The 21,897-nt window shown below is 42.9% G+C and overlaps 1 protein-coding gene across 27 annotated transcripts in view; it reads right to left on the minus strand.

Moving 5' to 3' along the window:
• Window positions 1-700: 700 nt before the first annotated feature.
• The window catches only part of ATE1 (arginyltransferase 1), a 109,706-nt gene continuing 88,509 nt past the window's right edge, over window positions 701-21,897 (minus strand). For all 27 annotated transcript variants that reach the window (XM_078774474.1, XM_078774473.1, XM_068110191.2 and 24 more), the window contains 2 exons: window positions 8,689-8,809; window positions 701-4,362 (listed from right to left, as the gene is read on the minus strand). In XM_078774474.1, the coding sequence (XP_078630600.1) occupies window positions 4,184-4,362; window positions 8,689-8,809 (300 nt within the window). In that variant the 3' untranslated portion in view covers window positions 701-4,183. The remainder of the gene's footprint in view (window positions 4,363-8,688; window positions 8,810-21,897) is intronic.

The raw sequence follows: 21,897 nt of genomic DNA on the forward strand, positions 1-21,897 counted from the left end.
TGGGAGCATGTTTGTTTTTGTCACTTCATTGAGACAAAGTTTGTTTTTGCCTCAAGGAAGTGACTAAACTGCCAAAAACTCCCCTTGAGAAAGGTGCTCACAAGAAATCGGAAACTTGCCAAGTCTGTACCAAGCAGAGACTGGAGGCAGACAACGTGATGCATTTAAAAACTAACGGATCTATGCCAATGCATGATTATTCACAAGATGTTTAGTTGTTGATGAGTAAAATGGAGGTGTTATTTAGGTTTTTGATCATTCTGTATAAAATTTGTAATCACATATGGATAAGTCCCACACCAATGACCAGGTGAAAGTTAACCTACAACATCAACAAACAAAGAAGCAAAAACATCACATGTACATACAATGGTGCGCGACGTAATCTTGTGAGCTCGTTATTGACATCATGATACTCAGATTCACCTGCAATATAAATCACTGAAGACAGTAATATCAGGAACCAGTGGTACAAACCATTATGAGATAAGTTCTGCAATTTGTCAGCCAGTGATGGGCTTTCAGCTGTTAACGGAGCAATATACATCCATGTTAACTTGAATAAAAGTTCATTCGGTAAAATAACAAATCCAACGTCCTGCCTCAAACTGATAACTTTGGTTAAAAAAACAACCAGATAGCATGGCAGACTACCAAGCAATATGAATAAACATGAAGGAACACAATGACTACAAAAACCCACAATTTATATATTTTTATTTCTCCTTTCATAAGTCATCATTGGAGGCTTCAAGGAGCAGAGAGTGTTATACCAGAAAGTCATCCAAGGCAGAATAAAACTCACCAACAAAGAATCTTTGCATCAAGCACAGTAGTAAAGGTCCCTGCCACACTGCCACAGGGCCCATGACCAATGATCTGGCGTCATGGCTTGAAGGTAGATTTTAGATGATGCTGAACAAAATAAGCTGGGGGAAACCTTGGGAAATGTGGGCTAATTCCACCACATGGCCAAATCCAAGATGGCCACCACAAATATCAAACATGGCATATATTCACTTGTATACTATCTACAAATGTGTTCTTGACGTCTAAATATAGGTTTTTTTTTAATGTCAACGAATCCAATTCTGATGTCAAAATTGTTATTATTGAAGAACATATATGCTTGAGTGATATTTTCTTTAATCTGAGTCCAGAAAATCGAAAATAATCATACATTTGTTCCCGATCATAATCAAATCATTTCCTGATATGGAAAGAAAATGATCGATAAAAATGCTTTTTTGTGAGCAACTTCATCGTGTTGTTGTCTTTTTCCAAGGCTTAAAATGTACTTTGACAACAAGCGTAGTGTTCTGCTACCCCTCTCAGCTCTCCTTCCCTTCCACTCTCCATGGGCTCTCCTGCCACTTCTCAAGGTCTTGTAACTGGACAAGAAATCTTTGTGGAGAACCAAATCTTATCTAACAATCATGAATGTGTCCCACTGATAGGCCCGATGTGCATCCGGACCTGATCAAAAATATAATCGGCTTGTGATTGTCACCTACCCAATCCATCTACCAAGTTTTGTCATAACCCATCCACAACTTTTTGAAAGATCATACTATATTCAAATAATGAACAAGAACATTTTGATTGATGCTCCAAAAAAATTTTTTTAAAGGGGGTTAATCTCATTTGGGCCTTGATCAAAACAAATTATGATATAATCAAAGACTGAAGTTTATTTTCATTTGGAAGAGGTCATCAAGCACACATAGGAATGCTTGTTATAGTTATTCCAACCATCAGAAAGCTAATGTGGTTGACAAATGCTACACTGAAGCTTCAAAATTTTACTCTTACAACACATTCATCAGAACGAATTATAAGAGGAAGTTAAACTGCAGTAAGGTGTTTATAAAAGGAAGTGAAACTTATAAGTGTAATCAATTTATTCAAGACCAAGGAAGTTAAAAGATAACTTGGATGAATCAACCATCAATCTCCCTTGAAAGTGAACACACCATGCAAATTTCAAAAACTAAGAATTATTAAACATAAAGTCTTCCACTTGGCATCCTTATTTTAAAGTGTACCATTCAAGCAGCAATTGCAAATTCAATTAAGAATATATTGTTGCAAATTGCAAATTCAATGAAGAATATATTGACAGCCACATGTTGCATTTGCGGGTCACTGATTGGCGTAGGAAATGCGATGTCACATGTGCTTTCAGTTCCACGATTGGCTGAGAAACACATGACGTCACATTGTGAACCAGCCATCGCTGCATTTCCAGAATTGTAACCGGAAAATTCACCGAAGTTGCATTTGCTGCTTGGAGGCACAATTTGACCAGTTATAAGTGTAGGGTCGAATGATTTATTTGTACCATGCATTTCAATCACACAAGGAATTTAATTACTTTGTTTGCACTCTTGTAAAATAAATTTATTTCTTATTGAAGTCAAAATTTGTGCTTCGTATCATGCTGTACAGTTGACTGGAGTCAAAATTCATTTGACTGGCAAGTGCAAAATACAATTCTTATCTCAGAGCAGCATAGTGGTTGAATGGACAAAAGCCTTGATGCTGTGTCTTGTTGATGGGCCTTACCTATGCTATAGCAATTCAGAGCATTGTTATCAGCTATTATGTCGACAATACATTGGTCCAAAAAAGGGTGCGTATTGAATGAGAAAAAGGGAAGACGTGTACAATATGGTGCAACAATGGCAATATGGAGCCTGGTGTTGGCTTAGCGGTTAGGGTGCCAGCTTGGGATCTTAGGATCCTGGGTTCAAATCCCGGTCAATCGCTTAATTAACGCCAGGGGTTGTTGACTCAGCCTGTCATCCTTCCGAGGATGGCAAATTGAGTACCAGCTCACTGCTAATTCCCTGTGTGTCGCAAGGGGCGACTAACAGGGTTGGTGGCAGGAAAGGCATCCGGCCATAAAACATTGCTTCAAAAAGGGGACCACAGTGTCCAAAAAAGGCCAACCCCCACTCTGCGGGGGAAAATGGCCTCTAAAGGTGTTTTTTTTTTAAATGGCATAATGGGTCAAAATGGTTTCTTTAGTCTTGTAACCAAGAATAGAATGTTGAGAGTTAATGCCAAAAGAAAATGACATTCTTTCAACGATTTTCTGGTTTCTCAGACGTCCAATAAAAAAAACGAACACATCGTCCATAAACGGTGTCAAAAGTATTCAATGTATTGCCTTTGATTGGCTAATGGACTGCTCAGAACCTGCCATCCCACAAAAGTATTCAATGTATAGCCTTTGATTGGCTAATGGACTGCTCAGAACCTGCCATCCCACAAAAGTATTCAATGTATAGCCTTTGATTGGCTAATGGACTGCTCAGAACCTGCCATCCCACAACTTATTCTTATCGCCGGGCATGCTGCTTTCACGTTATCTCGCCCAGTGTGGGTAAAGATCGATTCTCTCATGAGATACACTACTTTCATTGGAGCAGCCCAAAAACCATACAGGTGGGCATAATTATTGTAACTATTTTAAGAAACGAATGTTTGCATATGACAGGTATGTATGTATATAGACAGGATTGTATATTGACGGGTATGATTACAAAGGGATAAATTTACCACCACAAAGTGAAAAAGCAAATTGGCACCAGAGGCAAAAACAAACATGTACGGACAAAGCACAAATTTGCAAACTCAAGTGTTCTGCTACGTGAGTAGAATATTTCTTGCAAATTCAACGACCCAACAGAATCCAAATGTATGATGAAAAATGCATCATTGGCACTTAACGTTGGAAATGGTGGAAGTGCCTTTAATGATACTTTTTTCATTTCAAGAGTTGACATCTGGAAATTTGAAGTTTTGGGGTTAAAAAATGAGCTTTTGTTTCACTTTAAATCTTCATTAGTTGTTTCTTTAACAATTGTGATTTGAAAAACATACAACTACCAAATCGTCTCAAAACTACAGTTGTTGAACACAAGGGGTAAAAAGGAAGGAAGTAATGCCAAGCTACATGTCAAATATAAATACAGTATTTATTGGACAAATAACCAGCAAAAAAATCTAACATTTTTATACTGCCCGACAACTTTTCAATTGTGCAAGCTAAACATAAAGGTAGCCTTCCTTTCTAAACCAAATGCACAGAGTCCAAGAGTGCATTTTTTCCATAGTTCGTCTTGCACACTGATCCAGGGATAGCATTTGCACGTTCGCAAGTTAGCACGTACTTTCTTCAGCCACGATAGAGCAGCATGCGCTCAGCACATCGTTGGCCGACAAAGGATGCGTACTCACGCACTTCTGCCTCGTCCTTTGAATGAGCCCACCTCTGCTGATAAACGTTGTACGGCATGGCACAGCGATTATACAGTACCATGACATGGTCGAGACTGACAGGGCAGTCATCATCACCTGCACACACAATACAAAAAAAGGAATGCATTTTAAGGCCAGGAAAATAACATGTTGCAATGAGATACAAGCTATTGTTGAATAAATCTCCAAGTCAGGGAGGTGACCAAGAACCCAATGACCACTCTGACAGAACTACAGAGTTCCTTGGCTTAGATGGGAGAACCTGCCGAAAGGACAACAGCCTCTGTAGACAACAGGCATTTTAAGGCCATTTTCCCTGCGAGAGTGGGGGTTAGCCTTGCGGTCCCCATGACAATCTTCTCCATTTTGCCTTATTTTCTGCATCTCCCCTTGTTAACCCCCTTGTCCGCATTTCTTCTTCGACCATCTTTAGCCAAGTCTTTCTCGGTCTTCCCAGTCCTCTACTTCCTTCGACATTCATTTCCATCACTCTTCTCAACCAGTCACTTTCATCCTTCCTCAACACATGACCAAACCATCTCAAACTGTTTCTCTTCACAGCATCCATCACAGGCTCTATTCCCATCATCTTTCGCAATTCATCATTTGTCTTCCTCTCTATCTCAACGATACTCCACACATCCACCGAACCATTCACATTTCCACCCTTTCCAGCCTTTGTTGCTGCTCTACGTTCATTACCCATGTCTCGCTCCCGTAAATCATAACACTTCTCACACACGCAGCAATTGCAGCATACACCTTTCCCTTCAGCTTCAACGACACTCCCCTCCTCGTCAGCATGCCACACAGTTCCCGAAACTTCTTCCATGCACATCTCACTCAAGCAACCGTTGCCGAGTCTGATCCACCTTCTCCATTCAGCATGTCTCCTAGGTAGCAAAATGTTTTCACACCTTACAGCTTCATGCCATCTCCAAGATCCAACTCAACATTTTCTCCATCTGCAGTTCCCTCTGTGCACACCTTACACTTGAATGTAGCTGCCACACTGGTTAATGACCCTCTCAAACCACTACATTTTTGATGAACCCACTCAGCGCACATTGTACATTGAATGGAATTCAATCCGACACCCTTCCTGCACACAGCACACGGCCACTTCCCAGTTCTTTCCACCTCACCACATGCTTTACCACTTGCCATCACCTTCATTTTTCCGATATTCACCTTCAGACATTTTGTCTCCATACATTCCTTCAACTTGTTCATCTTCTCTTTCAATCCATCCATACTTTCTGCAAACACCAGATCATCCGCATACAACAACTCCCACGGTAAACCCTCCTTTACGTTCCGAGCCAGCACCTCCAGTCCTCCATCACAGCTACAAATAGTAGTGGTCTTAGTACCGACCCCTGATGCACTCCCACCTTCACCTCAAACTCACCACTGTTCCCGTCCTTCGTCCTTACAGCTGTGCGCGCTCTTTTGTACATTGCCATCACTACTCTGATCAACCATTTCTCCACTCCTAACTTCCTCAATGCCCATGTCACTACTTCACGTGGAACCCTATCGAATGCTTTCTCCAGATCAACAAAGCCAAGAAACAACTTCTTCCTCTTCTCCATGTACGTCTCCAGCAACTGCCTCACAATAAAAAGCACATCTGTCGTTCCTCTTCCTGGCATAAATCCAAACTGCATTTCGTCAATCTTCACTTTCTTCCTTATCCTCCTCTCCAACACCCTTTCCAATACCTTCATTCCATGCTCCAATAACTATCGCTCGATACGAGCCACAGTCCAGAGGGTCACCTTTCCCCTTGTATAGAGGGACGAGGGTACTCAGTTCCCAATCCACTGGAATGTGGCCTTCTTTCACCACCAGATTACAGATCTCTGTCATTCTCTTCACACCCCAATCTCCCGCTGCCTTCAACATATCTCCCACAACTCCCGTCGGCCCTCCCGCTTTTCTACTATTCATTGCTTTTATCGCTTCCTCAACTTCCTTCTCGGTTATCTTCTCTGCCTGTCCTAAAACTGGGTTACTCTCGATGTTGCCATCCCATTCATTCTCTGCATTCAACAGTATTTCCATATATCTCTTCCATCTTCCTTTAATTCCATCTCGGTCCACAATGATTTGTCCCACTTCATCCTTCAAGCAACTCACCCCCATCACATCACACCTCTCTTTCGCTATCTGCTTTGCAATCCTGAATACCGCTCTCTGACCCTCTTCCAAATCCAAGCGTTCTCCGAACATTTTCCTACATACCTCCTGCGCCTTTGCTGCCTCTTTCTTTGCAGCCCTCTTGGCTGCCTTATAACTTTCATGCTCCACCTTTTCTGCCCCCATACCCTTCGCCTTCTGCCACTCCTTGAACTTCTTCCTCTTCTCGCCAATTTTCTTTCCAACTTCATCATCCCACCACCATGTTTCTGAGTACCTCGGTGGTCCTTTTGTCCATCCACATACCTCACCAACGGCTCCAAACTACAACAGACTTTCGACAACAACAACTACAACAACAGACTCTGCAACAGACTATCTTTCATTGACATCCAACCACGTTCAAGCTCAACCACATCATCCTCTACCATACTCAGCCTCTCTTTTAATGCCTCCCTCACTGTCACCTCTTTCAACCTCCACATCTTCATTCTCGGTTGGTACTTCACCCGCCGAGCTCTCCTCACACCTTTCACCCTTATGTCGCAGACAACCAAGTGGTGCTGTGAAACAGCCCTCCTCCCCCAGGATCACCTTTGTGTCCCGGAGGTGCCCCCTATCTCACCTACGCACCAGCAGGTAGTCAACGGTTGTCGTCAACCCACCTGACGTGTATGTGACAAGCTTATTATCCTCTTTCTAGAACTGAGTATTACAAAGCAACAAATCAGCTCCATCAGCAAACTCCAAAATCCTTTCACCTTCTCCATTTCTCACACCATATCCGTAAACCCCCAGGAACTCCCTCAAAACCGTCCATACTCCTTCCCACATGTCCATTTAGGTCTCCTCCTACCACAACAACTTCCTCATCTTTCACGTTTTCCATCAGCTTCTCTATCGCACACCAGAACTTGTCCTTCTCTTCATCGCTCCGACCAACCTGTGGAGCATATCCCGAGATGACGTTCACCAAGAGCTTTCCAATCATCATTTTCACCATCATCAACCTTTCACTCACTCTAGTCACACCCACCACACTGTCTACAAACTCCTCAGAAAACAGGACACCAACACCATTCAGCATTCATGCCTTCTGGGCACACTTGCCACACAAACTTATATTTCTGTCCATGCCTACCATTCACCATTCTCACACCACTTCCCTTCCATCTCGACTCCTGCACACAACATATGTCCACTCTTCTTCTGACCAATACTTCCACCACTTCTCCTGATCTCCCTGTCATTGTCCCTACATTCCATGTCCCAAAACTCAGAAACCGATCTCCACGTCGGGCATCAGACGTTTCGTCGTCATAAATGGAGTGATTTACACCCTTGCTTCGATCGGGTTCCCCACCTTGAGTTTTGACGAGAGGGAGTGGGGTCCCCCACGGGGCACTTCGGGCTGTACCCTGCCCATATGTAGTTGTAATTGTCGTGGTTCTCTTTTTTTGTAGCCCTTTTTTGTAGCCCTTCACAAATCTAGACTTTATGGGAGAGTAGCCAGATGGAAGCCACTCCTGGGAAAAAGGCACATGACGGCATGCCTGGAGTTTGCAAAAAGGCATGTGAAAGGCTCCGAGAGCATTATGCAAAAGATTCTGTGGTCTGATGAGACGACAATTGAACTCTGGCCTGAACGTGAAACCTGAACTTGATATTTAATGTCTGGCAGATTGGGAGAGTTGATACGTCGGATTACTTTGGATTCAATTCTGTCCAGTAAGTATGTGGAGCGAGAACCTCCCCAGATGCGAGGGCAGTATTCTATACAAGGACAAATCAATCCTTTATATCGATGAAGCAACTGTTGAGGAGAATAATCTTCAACTTCTGAACAGGACAACTTGACACACCTGCACTCTTATCCTGCTACAAGGCCTTCATCTGCAGCTTAATAGAATACTGCTCTCCCCTTTGGGCTGGTGCCCCTGCCTCACACTTTGCTCAGCTTGATGCTGTGGAAACCAAGGCCATAAAGATCATTGGAATACCCCGTGATGAAACTGAGTCTATGGGCCTTTCGTTTTCCCATCTCAGACAGGTCAGTTCCATCTTCTACCACCTCCTTTATGGTCTGTCCACCCCAGGTTTATGCCTGGCACACAAGGTCTGCCAACATTCGTCCCTCACATCCCTTATCTTCAAAGTTCCTCTCTATTTTGTCCCTCATCCCAGCTGTTGTGTACTCACCCTCGCCTTCTGCTGTTGGTTTTGTTATTATGTTTCAAAAATTAAGTCTAATAAAAAAAAATGAACGTCTCAAAAATGTACCAGCTGAGAGGTCGGTGTTGAAACGAGAGTACTTTGCTTTGTCCAGGAGTGGTAGGCAGTGTTCCACTTGGACCCAGTGGTACGACTCTGGGCAAAGCAGGTCAGCTGGTCGGTACTGTGCCTGCCAAGCACACAGGTGAGGTTTATGAGACAGGAGGTGTAAAAAAAAAAATGAACAATTTTATTATTTCCTGGTTATTTATTTTTCTAATGTTTTTTTTGTGTTTAAAACATTAAAACAGAGAGCAAGAGGTTCGAGGGAAGTTGTGGGGGGGGGGGGGGGGGGGTGTGAAAAAAAGGCAATACAGCAAAAGAACAAAGGTGAATAAACAAAAGACCGACGAGGAAAAATGGGCTGGCCTCGAGGGAACCAGGCACCAAACATGTACGAACAAACCAACTAATACACACAAATTTGCAAAATTACGAAACAAGATCGAACTACAAGGTGTTCACAAAGTCACGCATCATAGGAAATTATTCATTTATTTAATATATTTATTTTTTAATGTTTTTTTTTTTGTAATGTAGTTTATTCAAACATTCAGAGAAACTTGCTTTTCCGTTTACAAACATGTTTTGAGATTGGTGGGACACATTTCGAACAACTGATGTAGGCAACCTTACAAAGAAATGTTTTGCACATGATTTGCGACTTTGTGGACACCCTGTATAAACACAGTAAACACAACAAAGCAGCAGAAATTCGACAAAAAAAGATTGGGAGAAAAAAAAAACTTTTCTTTGCTGAAGGTGGAGCTCAGACGGAACACAACCTCGCCCGAGGAACGGGAAGTGAAAGTCCGAAGTGGAAGTTTCCTGGTTAATATGCCTTAATTTTGTAGTGAATATCCAATGCTAACCTCATATTAAAAAAAAAAAAAATTAAAAAAAAATTCGGCAAACAAATAAAACAGACTGAGGAAGTTCCCCAAATCCAGTTTTGTCATTCGGCAATTGAAAAGTCCAACATCGAAAGTACGTCTTGTGTCTCAATGTATATGAAAATATAGCAAGCTTTAATACTGGTCAACACAACACGAGACATTTTCATGTTAAATGTCTGGGAGTCTAATTAATTATTTATGGAACAGGCCGCATTCCCAGGTAAAGCACAATATCGTTCCGGAAGCACAGTGGAAGCACTACCTCGGACATTTACGACTTCAACGCTGTTTCACTTGAGGCATGATCACAGATGCCTGGACGAAGCAAGAAAATGAATGTGACCTAAACAAGATGAGGAGCATGCCAAAAAAAATCTTGGCAATGGTTGGAATATGCTTTTCCATCCACAGCTCTACTCATGGGGTGCAAGACTATCTGACAGTAATGCATCCCAAAATGCTGTGTCTGGTTCATACATGCTTTGGAATGGATGCTGTTGTCGACACCAAATAGGTACCCTTCCAATGCAAGGAAATTAAAGATTAGAAACTTAGGAACCCTGGCAAGGACGACAAACACATGATTATGACAGTGCACCCATACCCCATTTCCATTTGTGACCATCCCGAATATAACGTTTTTGTTATATGTGGCAATAGTAACAATTGTATGAAGATGTCTATGTTAGAAGTAGATGAGGATTTGTAGTGCGGGTTGGTGTAATCGTGTATTTTATTACATGCAAAATCGAAGATTTTTTCAAGTATATTGGTCGGTTGCGTTTGTGGTTCTGTCTGTCTGTCTGTTTGTTTGTTTGTTACTGGCCTACAGGTCACAATTTTCAACCGATCTTCACGAAACTTCACCAAATGGTAGAGTTGGTCAAAAGCAAGAAGCCTATTGTTTTTGGGGTCAATTGGTCAAAAGGTCAACATAGGCCAAAGGTCACCAACTTTGCTAAATTTCTAAAATCCTCAATTTTCATCCAATTGACTTGAAATTTGAAGAGGACTTGCATATCTGGTCAATGAATTCTACCACCAAGTATTTTTGAGGTCAACATAGGCCAAAAGGTCAACATAGGCCAAATTTCTAAAATCCTCAATTTTCATCCGATTGACTTGAAATTTGAAGAGGACTTGCATATCTGGTCACTGAATTCAACCACCAAGTATTTTTGAGGTCAACATAGGCCAAATTTCTAAAATCCTCAATTTTCATCCAATTGACTTGAAATTTGAAGAGGACTTGCATATCCGGTCACTGAATTTTAGCCACCAAGTATATTTGAGGTCAAAATAGGCCTAAAGGTCAACATAAGCCACATTTCTAAAATACTCAATTTTCATCCAATTGACTTGAAATTTGAAAAGGACTTGCATATCTGGTCACTGAATTCAACCACCAAGCATTTTTGAGGTCAACATAGGCCAAATTTATAAAATCCTCGATTTTCATCCGATTGACTGGAAATTTGAAGAGCATTTGCATATCTGGTCACTGAATTGAACCACAAATTACATTTTCGGTAAACATAGGCTGAATTTCTAAAATCACCAATTTTCATTTGATTGACCTGAAATTCTTAGAGGATTTAAAAAAATTTTTTTTTTTTTTTTTTTTTTTTAAATACTGAATCGAGGCTCGTGAAAGACCTAACATTTATTTCACAAACAAATCAACCAGACAAACAAAATATACAAAAAGAGGGAGCGGAAGACAAGATGGGGAGAGAAGGGGAAGCACACAACCACAACATTTGAGAGCAGGGAGAAGTGTGGGAGGGAGAGGGCTTGGGGGGAGGAGGCATGGGAAGGGGGGGGGGGGGGAGGTATAAAACAAAAGGGGACCGAAATTAGCAGGGGTAGAAAAGATCAAGGTTTTGGTTGGGGGAGGATAAGAGATGGTGGTGAACAGCTGTTTTAAAGACCTGGAGGGTGGAGTGGGATTGAAGGGAGTGGGGGAGTTTGTTCCAGAGGCGGGAGAAAAGAGGAATGAAGGAGTGAAGGTGAGCAGAAAGTCTTGATTTTGGCAGTTTAACCATAAGAGGGTTGCAGGCAGATCTTGTGCGACCTGTAGGAATATTTGGGGGACAGAGCCCAGAGAGAGCTGGGGGGGGCAAGGCCAGAGAGGAGTCGGTAGAAGACGGAAAGACCACCAACCTGCCTGTGGTGAGTGAGTGAAAGGCCCTTGGCGTTAGCTTCATCGCGGGAGATTCCAATGATTCTGAACGCTTTGGTTTCAACAGCGTGAAGACGAGCTAGGTGTGAGGCAGGAGCACCAGACCAGAGGGGAGAGCAGTATTCCATAGAGCTGCGGATGAAAGCCTTGTATGTGGTGAGGAGCTCAGGTGTGCCAAGGAAGGACTTCGCACGACGGAGGATGCCCAGTCGGTGACTGGCTTTGGAGGCCAGATTTGAAATGTGGTTTTCCCAGGAAAGATCATGGCAAATAGTGAGACCCAAAAGCTTGAGTGACAGAACTTCTTGGAGAGGATTATTCAGAAAGTGGATGGGAGGGTTGTCCAGTCGGTCTTTTCGGAGAGACATCGTAAGAGTGTGAGATTTATCAGGATTGAAAGACATGTTCCATTTGTTTGCCCAGTCTGTGATTTTGTCCAGGTCTGCAGAGAGTGAGGAGGCTGCAGACTGTTGATCTGAGGGATGAGGAATGGAGTGACAGAGAGTAGAGTTGTCAGCAAAGTGATAGAGAGGATTTTCAAGAGAGTCAGAGAGATCATTGATGAAGACCAGAAAAAGCACAGGGCCCAGAACACTACCTTGGGGAACTCCAGCCTGAACAGGAAGAGGAGATGAGAGAAACCCATTCAGGGCCACACATTGACTACGACCAGAGAGGAAGTCCGCCAGCCATGCGTGGAGATTTCCATGGATACCAAAGGAGGAGAGTTTGGTGAGCAGAGCAGGGTGCCAGACCGTATCGAAAGCACGTGAAATGTCAAGGGAGACAGCTCTAATTTCCTGTTTGGCGTTGAGGACCTCCATCCATTGTTGAGAAAGCAGAAGCAGCATGTCCAGAGTAGAGTGACCAGGTCTGAAACCAAATTGATGATCAGAGATCAAGCCATTGGAGAAGAGGAAAGATTTCATATCTGAAGCAATGATGGATTCCATGACTTTGCTGATAAATGGGAGAAGGCTGATTGGTCTGTAGTTGCTGGGATCTGTTTTTGCACCTTTTTGTGCAAAGCGGTGATGTTGGCTGATTTCCAAGCAGATGGCAGATGACGTTGAGCAAAAGAGAGGGTGAAGAGAACAGAAAGAGGGAGTGAAAGAGCGGAAGTACATGATTTTAGGACCCGTGGGCTGATGCCGTCAGGACCAGTTGCAGAATCAGAGTCGAGGGTTGACAGAAACTTTTCTACCTTGTCAGGAGGAAAGGACACAGAGTCCAGGAGCAGCTGGCTACGACTGGGTACGGTGGGTACAGAGAGTGATGGGTTTGGGACACAAGATTTAGAGGCAAACACAGAGTTGAGGCATTCAGCTTTTTCACGTGCGGAGTCGGCCGTTAAGCCGTTTGAGGTGAGGGAGGGGATGGAGGGGGAACAAACACCAGAAACAGATTTGACCAGACGCCACCAGGATTTGGAAGAGGGAGACAGATAAGAGAGTTCGGTCTTGAGAACGGTGAGATATTGTTTCCTGGCTCTCCTGAGGGTGGACACACACTTGTTTCGGGCTTTGTGAAAGGAAATGAGATTTCCTACCATTGGATTTGCTTTCCAGGAGACGAAAGCAAGTTGTTTCAGGGCAACAGCCTCACCACAAGATTCCATGTACCATGGACGGGAGGAAGGGTATGACAACTGAAGACGAGATGGGATAAATCTGTGCATGAGAGAGAGCAATTTACTTTGAAAGAATTCCCAGGATGCGTTGATGTCAGAGGCAGTAGAGATGGGAGACCAGTCCAGATGATTGATGGCTGCTTGAAGACCGTGCCAGTTGGCCTGAGTGAAATGCCAGACTCGCCGACGCTGAGGAGGCTCTCTGAGAATGGTCAGAGAGAAGTCCACTTTGACAAGCACATGATCAGATGAGCCGATTGGAGCAGAAGAAGAGCAGCAGACATTTTCAGGGAAGTTAGTCATAACCAAGTCCAGAAGAGAAGATGCTCCGTTGACTGAGATCCGGGTCGGGAAATTGACAGATTGTGTCAGTCCCAGTGAGTCGCAGAAGTCCTTTGCTGAAGAGCCATGGCTGGTGAGAGAAGTACCCACACCCAGCCAACTGGCATGGTGACATTTGAAATCACCACATATGAGGAAGAGAGAGTTGGGATGGGTAGATAGAAGTTGGTCCATATTATCAGACAGCGAGATGTAAATGGAGTCATCACTGTTTGGTGGTCGGTACAACACACATATGAACAAAAGGTGGGAGCGAAGGGGAAGCCGTAGCCAAAGGTATTCCTGGGGGTGAGGTGGAGAGAGGGCAGTGGAGGGCGAGTGAGGAAGAGAGTTTTTTATAAAGATAGCAACCCCACCTCCAGGACGAGGCTCAGGTCTATCGTACCGGAGGAGGGAGTAACCTGGGGGAGATACCAAGGCATCAGAGACATCATGAAGGAGGAAAGTTTCTGTTAAGCAGATCACATCTGGTTTGTCAGAAGCAACCTGTATGGAGAGATCAGTCAAGTTTGAGCGAAGGCCCCGGATGTTTGAGGTCCATACCGTTAATGAAGAGGAAGGGGGAGCATCGGGTACAGAACAGGGGGGGGAGGGGTAGGGTAAGATGTGGAAGAGGAGGAAGAGCTGTTGAAGGTGTGTCAGAGATTTCAGAGATTTCAGAATAGCTTGGAGAAAGGGAAGAATGGGGCAGACAAAAGGTTTGATGGAGATTGGGTGAGGCACAGTGAGGTGTTATTTGAGGAGGGGGAAGAGTGAGGCAGAAGGTTGGGGGAGATGAAGGTGAAAGTTGGAAGGGGGAAGAAGCAGGGAGGATGCTTTGAGGAGGAGGAGGGGTGAGAGGGGAGTCTAGGAGGGGAGGAGCGAGGGAGAGTCTCGGAGGGGAGGGGTGTGGGGGAAGTTTCGGAGGGAGGGGAGGGAAGGGGCAAGGGGGGAGATTTGAAAGGGATGGGTGATGGGGAGGATTTGGAGGGGAGGGGTGATGGGGAAGTTTTGGAGGGGAGGGGGGATGGGGAAGTTTTGGAGGGAAGGGGGGATGGGGAAGATTTGGAGGGGAGGGGTGAGATTGGATTTTGAAAAGTGTACGATTCATGGGAAACGAACATTTTTTGCAAAATGAGTTTGAGACCTTCAAGTCAAAAATACGTTTGAGGAAGCTGAAGGAGGGGTGGAGTTCTGGAGAGTTTAGGGAATGTAGAAAAGAGGAAGTGTAGGAGATGGTATTATTATTATTTTTTGGAATGAATAGATTTGGTGAGCAAGACGAAAGCATCCTTTTGTAGGAGAAGAAGAAAAAGGTGTTATAATATGAGAGAAAATAGTTGTTCAGGGGAGAGATTATACATTTCTAACCACGTGATCGCGTGATCGCGAACAACGTGAACGAAGAACGAACGAACAAGTAAGAACAACAAATAAACGAGTAAAACCTGAGAAGGAAATATTTTTTTGGGTTTTTTTTTTTGTTTGAGTAGAGATATTAAACAAGGAGGTATGGGCTGAATGACTGGGACGAAACAGAGAACGAAAATAATTGCAGCGCATTCGACGAACCGCTGAGAGAAAAACAAAACCACAAGGTCGGAGACGGTACAGTAGCCTAACCCTACGAGTACTAGGCCTCAGAATACTCGATACGCATTAACCGACGATTGTGTATACATGTACGAAAAATTAGCACCGAAAATTTTCCTACAGATACGCATCTAAAGATACGCCTAAAGATCGTATAAATATACGAGTATGGTCACTAAATTCAACCACCAACTATTTTTGAGGTCAACATAGGCAAAGTTTTTTTTTTTAATCCTCAATTTTCATCCGATTGACTTGAAAACTAAACATCATTTGCACATTGAGTCACTAAATAGGGAATCTAACTATTTTTGAGGTCAAAAGTCAACTCAAGGTTCCAAAATTCCTTCCAAAATCATCATTTTTCATCTGAAAAACCGTCACTTTTCTTCCTATTGACCCGAGCTTTGATCAAGATTGTCCATTTTAATCTTGATGAAATGGACAATTTGCTGTATCAATGGAATTTTTTTTTCTTGGGGGGGGGGGGGGGAGGGGGGGGGTGAATTTTGCAAGCATCGTGCTCTGCATGACGTCTTATTGTTACTTGCAAAATCGAAGATTTTTCAAGTATATTGGTCGGTTGCGTTTGTGGTTCTGTCTGTTTGCCTGTTTGTCACCAGCCTACAGGTCACAATTCTAAACCGATCGTCACGAAACTTTACGAAGTAGTATAGGTCGTCCCAATTGAGAAGCCCATTGATTATGAGGTCAAAGGTCATCTGGAGGTCAAATTTATGAACTCACCATTTTAAGTCCGATTGACTTGAAAATTGAATAGCATTTGTATATCGAGTCACTAAATTGGGAAATGGACTATTTGAGGTCAAAAGGTCAAAGGTCAAATTTTAAAAATCATCAATTTTCATCTAAGAAGCCATCAATTCTCAACCAATTGACTTGAAAATTGAACATCACTTGCATATTGAGTCACTAAATTGGGAAACATACTATTTTTGAGGTCAAAAGGTCAAAGGTCAACTCAGTCAAACTACCAAAATCATCACTTTTCATCTGAAAAACGGTCAATTTTCATCCGATTGACTTGAAAATTAAACAGCATTTGCACATTGAGTCACTAAATAGGGAAACCAACTATTTTTGAGGTCAAAGGTCAACTCAAGGTCAACCTTCCAAAATCATATTTTCATCTGAAAAATCATCACTTTTCATCCTATTGACCCGAACTTTGATCAAGATTGTCAATTTTAATCTTCATGAAATGGACAATTTGTTGCATCAATGGAATTTTTTTTCTTGGGGAGGGGGGGAGGGGGGGGGGGAGTCCTGACTTGAACTCAATTGAACATTTCTTGCAAGACTTGAAGATTGCAGTCCATCGACGATCCCCATCAAACTTGGCAGAACTAGAGCCATTTTAATGTGAAGAATGGGCAAAGATTTCACCATCTCGTTGTACAAAAGGTGCTTCCACCAACTACTGACCTAGGGGACTGAATACTTTTGCAACCAGTGAATTTTGTACATATTTTTTGAAGGTATTTCTGACATATAAATAACTTCCTTCAACTATAAGTGTTTAGTTTGATCTCTTCAGTTATGAAAAAAAAAAAAAATTCATTTGGAAAAAGTATACATAATTCGTAATTCATCAAAATGTAGTATAATTGGTAGGGGGTGAATACTTTTGCAGGCCACTACATCCATTGCTATCTTCTTCCCTTATGTTCCTTTACTCAATGTTGGCATTTCCAATCTCTACCCAGGATCGAGATTGGAAGTGTTGGCATTTCAATCTCTATCCTGTTTACGTGTAATAAATAGATGCGTCATAAAGGTGTGACATGATCACATCCATTTAATAAGGAAGAGGTAGTGCACAATTTGCTTGTATAATCGCATGCATATGGTATATATAAAGGTGAAATTTTGAATACTCTTTTCAATAACTGGTATGACCCCCTGTGAATCTCAATGAAAGCATCAGTAAACTGTTCTGGGACATTTTCTTTCATAAATTACACATTTTGTCATACCTTACCATCCAGAAAGACTTGCAATCCACAAGACTTTTTTTTTTTCTTTTTTTTTGTGTGTATACTGAATCGAGGCTCGTGAAAGAGCTAACATTTACTTCACAAACAAATCAACCAGACAAACAAAATATATAAAAAGAGGGAGCGGAAAACAAGATGGGGAGAGAAGGGGAAGCACACAAACACAACATTTGAGAGCAGGGAGATGTGTGGAAGGGAGAGGGCTTGGGGGGAGGAGGCGTGGGAAGGGGGGGGAGGGGGAGGGAGAAGTATAAAACACAAGAACACCAAGGACTTCCAGGACAGAAGTTGGTATTTCAAAAAAGTGGAATTGGGGTGAAATTAGGGGGGGGGGGGTAGAAAAGATCAAGGTTTTGGATGGGGGAAGATAAGAGATGGTGGTGAACAGCTGTTTTAAAGACCTGGAGGGTGGAGTGGGATTGAAGAGAGTGAGGGAGTTTGTTCCAGAGGCGGGAGAAAAGAGGAATGAAGGAGTGAAGGTGAGCAGAGAGTCTTGATTTTGGCAGTTTGACCATAAGAGGGTTGCAGGCAGATCTTGTGCGACCTGTAGGAATATTTGCGGGACAGAGCCCAGAGAGAGCTGGGGGGGGGGGGGGGGCAAGGCCAGAGAGGAGTCGGTAGAAGACGGAAAGACCACCAACCTGCCTGCGGTGAGTGAGTGAGAGGCCCTTGGAGTTAGCTTCATCGCGGGAGATTCCTTTACGGCAAACAGTGAGTTTTACAGGAAAGAGAGAGTTTGATGACAGATTGTCTCACTCTGCACATGCGTAAATAGTGTTCAACAGGTTGTGGAGTATAGAGCACCGAAGTGTGACATCACGATATCGAGACAGTCACAATAATCCAAGACGTGCAAGGTTATTTTTTCAAGATACAAGTGTACATAATTATAGCTGCAGGATAACTTGGAGATGGTACACTTACATTTTATCTGTCGAGTCTGGGTTGGAAACTTGACCTTGGTATAAACCGTCACTGGTGTTTTGCATGCAGGGTGATGTGTCAATTTGCATGCCATCCATTTGGAGGATGTTACGTCGAAAGACCCATCTCCCAGCATTGTTTATTGGTGGACGTTAAAGATCTCACTATGTATTTTGTAAAAGGTAAGTGAGTCATCGCTTGGTCAGCTGGCTCAATTCCTGTCACCTTCATTTTAACTTTTGGCCTGGTCAGCCAATTACATGAGAAAACATGGGCAAAAGGCATTCCACAGCCAAACATAATTGTGGCTGTTAAAGAAGTATAGCAGTCTCGGTGGCATAATGGTGGAAAAAACTGCTCTGAGCCTGGGGGAGATGGCTCAAACCATGGCCGAGTCACACCAAATACGTTTTTGTTTTTTTAAAGATGGTACATGTTGTTTCCTTACTTGATGCTAGGCATCTTAAAAACGGAGAGAGCACAGTCAAATAATGCTCGGAAGGCAATGGCAAATAATACAGTATAACCCTTGCCAAAAACTGTTTTGGTAGCATCAACACTCTGCAAATAGAGTACAAGTTCTATTTTCTAAACGGTGAAGTCGCTTCAATATTTGGCGATGTCCTTCTTTCCATCCGTCCATCCATCCATCCATCCATCCATCAAAATATAAATAAGAACCGTTCTAACCCACCATGTTTAATTCTAGATGGTTCTAAAGGGCAATTCTAAAGGGCTCTAAAGGGTAATTCTAAAAGGTATTTATAAAGGGTTCTAAAGAGTGATTTATTTGATAGTGTTCTAAAGGGCAATTCTAAAGAGCTTCATTAGTTTCTAGACTTTGCCTATTTCATATAAAAAATACCAAACTGAACCGCTTATTTTGGAGATTGTTGCGATTTTTATGCCTCCTCCCCCAAAAGTGGCCGGAGGCATTATGGTTTCGGATTGTTCGTACATCCATCCATCCATCCATCCATCCATCCGTTCGTACATCCGTCCATTCGGGCTAAACCTCGTTTTTCTTAGCAACCCCATGTCCAATTGAGACGAAACTTTCAGGGTAGGAGTGACACCCATGCAGAATTTTTTTATGATAATTGTGACGTCATAGGTCACTTGGTATGGCATCCACATTGGATTAAACGCAAATAATAAAAAAATTATTTCTCGGAAACCGCTGAATGGAAAAATTTCAAAACTCGGCACATTGTCAAGTACTCCCAATGGGTAGCAAAAGCACGATGATGATGATGGCATCATAGGTGAAGTGGTCTACCAGCCAAAAATGTTTTAATCAAATTCCTTATCCTAAAAATCTGAAATTGCATACACATGATCTATGACCCATTTTTATTGAAATATTTAATTTATGACATTATAGGTCACATGATTTGGCAGCCATATTGGATTTAACCTAAAACTTTCAAAAAAAAAATTCTCCCAAACCACCAAATCGATTTACTCGAAACCTTACGTGCGTCATTGACTCGGCATGGTGATTAAAAGATGATCACGAAAACATAATTGGTCACATGGTATGGCAGCCATATTGGATTGAAGGAAAATATTAAATAATTATATCTCTCAAACCACTTACCCTATCGATGCAAAATTTTACAAAATATCATCCAACACCACTGTTGCATATAGTTTGAAAATTGTGATGTTTTAGGTCTCGTGGTTTGGCGGCCATTTTGGATGGAAAAATGAACCTTATCCGATCAACACGAAACTTCACAAACGTTATCCCATACCCATACGCATACAGAGTGTACATTTTTAAGGTCATATGTCATGTGGTATGGCAGCTATATTAGCTTGAAAACTGATATTAAAAAAAAAAAACCTCTGAAACTGCTTCTCCGACCTGTCATGGCTGTGAAAATGTGATACTTGAAAACAGCTGAAGGGATTAAAATCAAACTTGTTTATTTTTAGGACAGTGAACGAAGGCATCCACCCGTTTGTGGGATTATGAGGAGGCATATTAGCAACACAGTCGCATTGCTCTCGTTCATACATTTGCAAGAAAATTAAAGCGCGCACACACACACACACACACACACACACACACACACACACACACACACACACACACACACACACACACACACACACACACACACACACACACACACACACACACACACACACACACACACACACACACACACACACACACACACAACGGGATTGTGGTCGGCGCTGTGCTGTTCGACGTGCGTTTGGGTGACCTAACTCTGGAGCTTGGTGGGATTCGTGGGCCCCGTGGTGCCAGGTGGGAAGGCCCGAGCTTTGACGGACCTCCTCTTGTAGAGCTCCGTCCATCGAGGAAGTGAGAGCCAGATGTAAGATCGAGGATCCGTGATGTGTGCGGCCGCTTCTGAATTTTCTTTCATAAATTTGATGGGGTGGAGGGCCGTGCATGTGGAGTCTGAGGTTGCGTGGATTGTCTAGGATGTGGCCTGGCCTGGCGGCTTGCTGGGTTCCTCCAACCTCGTCATGCTGGGAGTGAGGGTCCGAGATTTGATGACGCCCTTTTAAGCCATGTTATTCCTGCAAGGAAACGAGCTCTGTGAGATCCAGTAGCATGCGAATACGACAGCCTTGTGGGTGGCTTTGGTGGGAGAGAGGGGGGAGGTGTCCATGGCTTGATGGGTTTTGCCGGCTATGGCCCGTCAAGGAGGAAATGCATGCACACACAGGGAGGGGGGTTTGAGATTTGGCAGACCCGAGTTGAAGGGGGGCCAGAGATTTGGTGGTCCCAAGTGAAAGGAGGGCCTGGAATTTGGTGGACCCGAGTGGAAGGAGGGCCTGAGAAAGATGAATACCAGTAGCGATGATGCATGCACACACACAAGCACCAAATGTGCATGGGTCGTGATTTGCACGTAACACATGCACGATTATGGTTTATACACATTTGGCTTTGGTTTTGCTTTTGGATGTTTTGTTTTGTTTTGCGTGACATCATATTCCGGGTATTGTATGCACACATTATTTTCATGCGTTATATACATATACATATTGTGCACATGTTGTATTGCATACACCATGTTATATGTGACATGATGTACTGTGGTATGTTGTGTACATGCGTCATGTCCCAGTTCCACAAAACTCGTGGAAACATGAACCAAAAGCAATAATTTAAAACAAGGACATAAGGCTCACATATGACCTGATGATCCCATCCAGCATGAACATAGTAGAAAACAAAGCATTGCGGCCAGACATAGTGCTCAGGAACAAAACGGAAAATACAGCATTTCTGATTGAGATATCAGTACCAAGCGATTTTGGCCGAAACAATGCAGAAATAAAGTAAATGACCAAATATCAAGACCTCAAGAATGAAGTGAAAAGATCCTGGAAGCTGAAGAGCACCCAAATTGTACCATTAATAATTAGGGCAACGGGAATGAAAAGGATCTTACAGAGATCTTAAATTCATCCCTGGGAACATTACCACAAACAAACTACAGTTGGAGGCTGTACAGGGCTCAGTGACGATCCTGAAAAGAGCCCTTCGAACAAAACTGAGAACAACACAACTTCGAACTTAGTCCATGAATCACAATTCTTCACCGAAGCTGGGTGGATATTTTGTGTCCTGGGAAGACTCAGTTCCACCTTCTAAAACCCAAATTA

The sequence above is a fragment of the Myxine glutinosa genome, chromosome 3 (assembly GCF_964187855.1).
Source record: "Myxine glutinosa chromosome 3, kmMyxGlut1.1, whole genome shotgun sequence".
NCBI lineage: Eukaryota > Metazoa > Chordata > Myxini > Myxiniformes > Myxinidae > Myxine > Myxine glutinosa.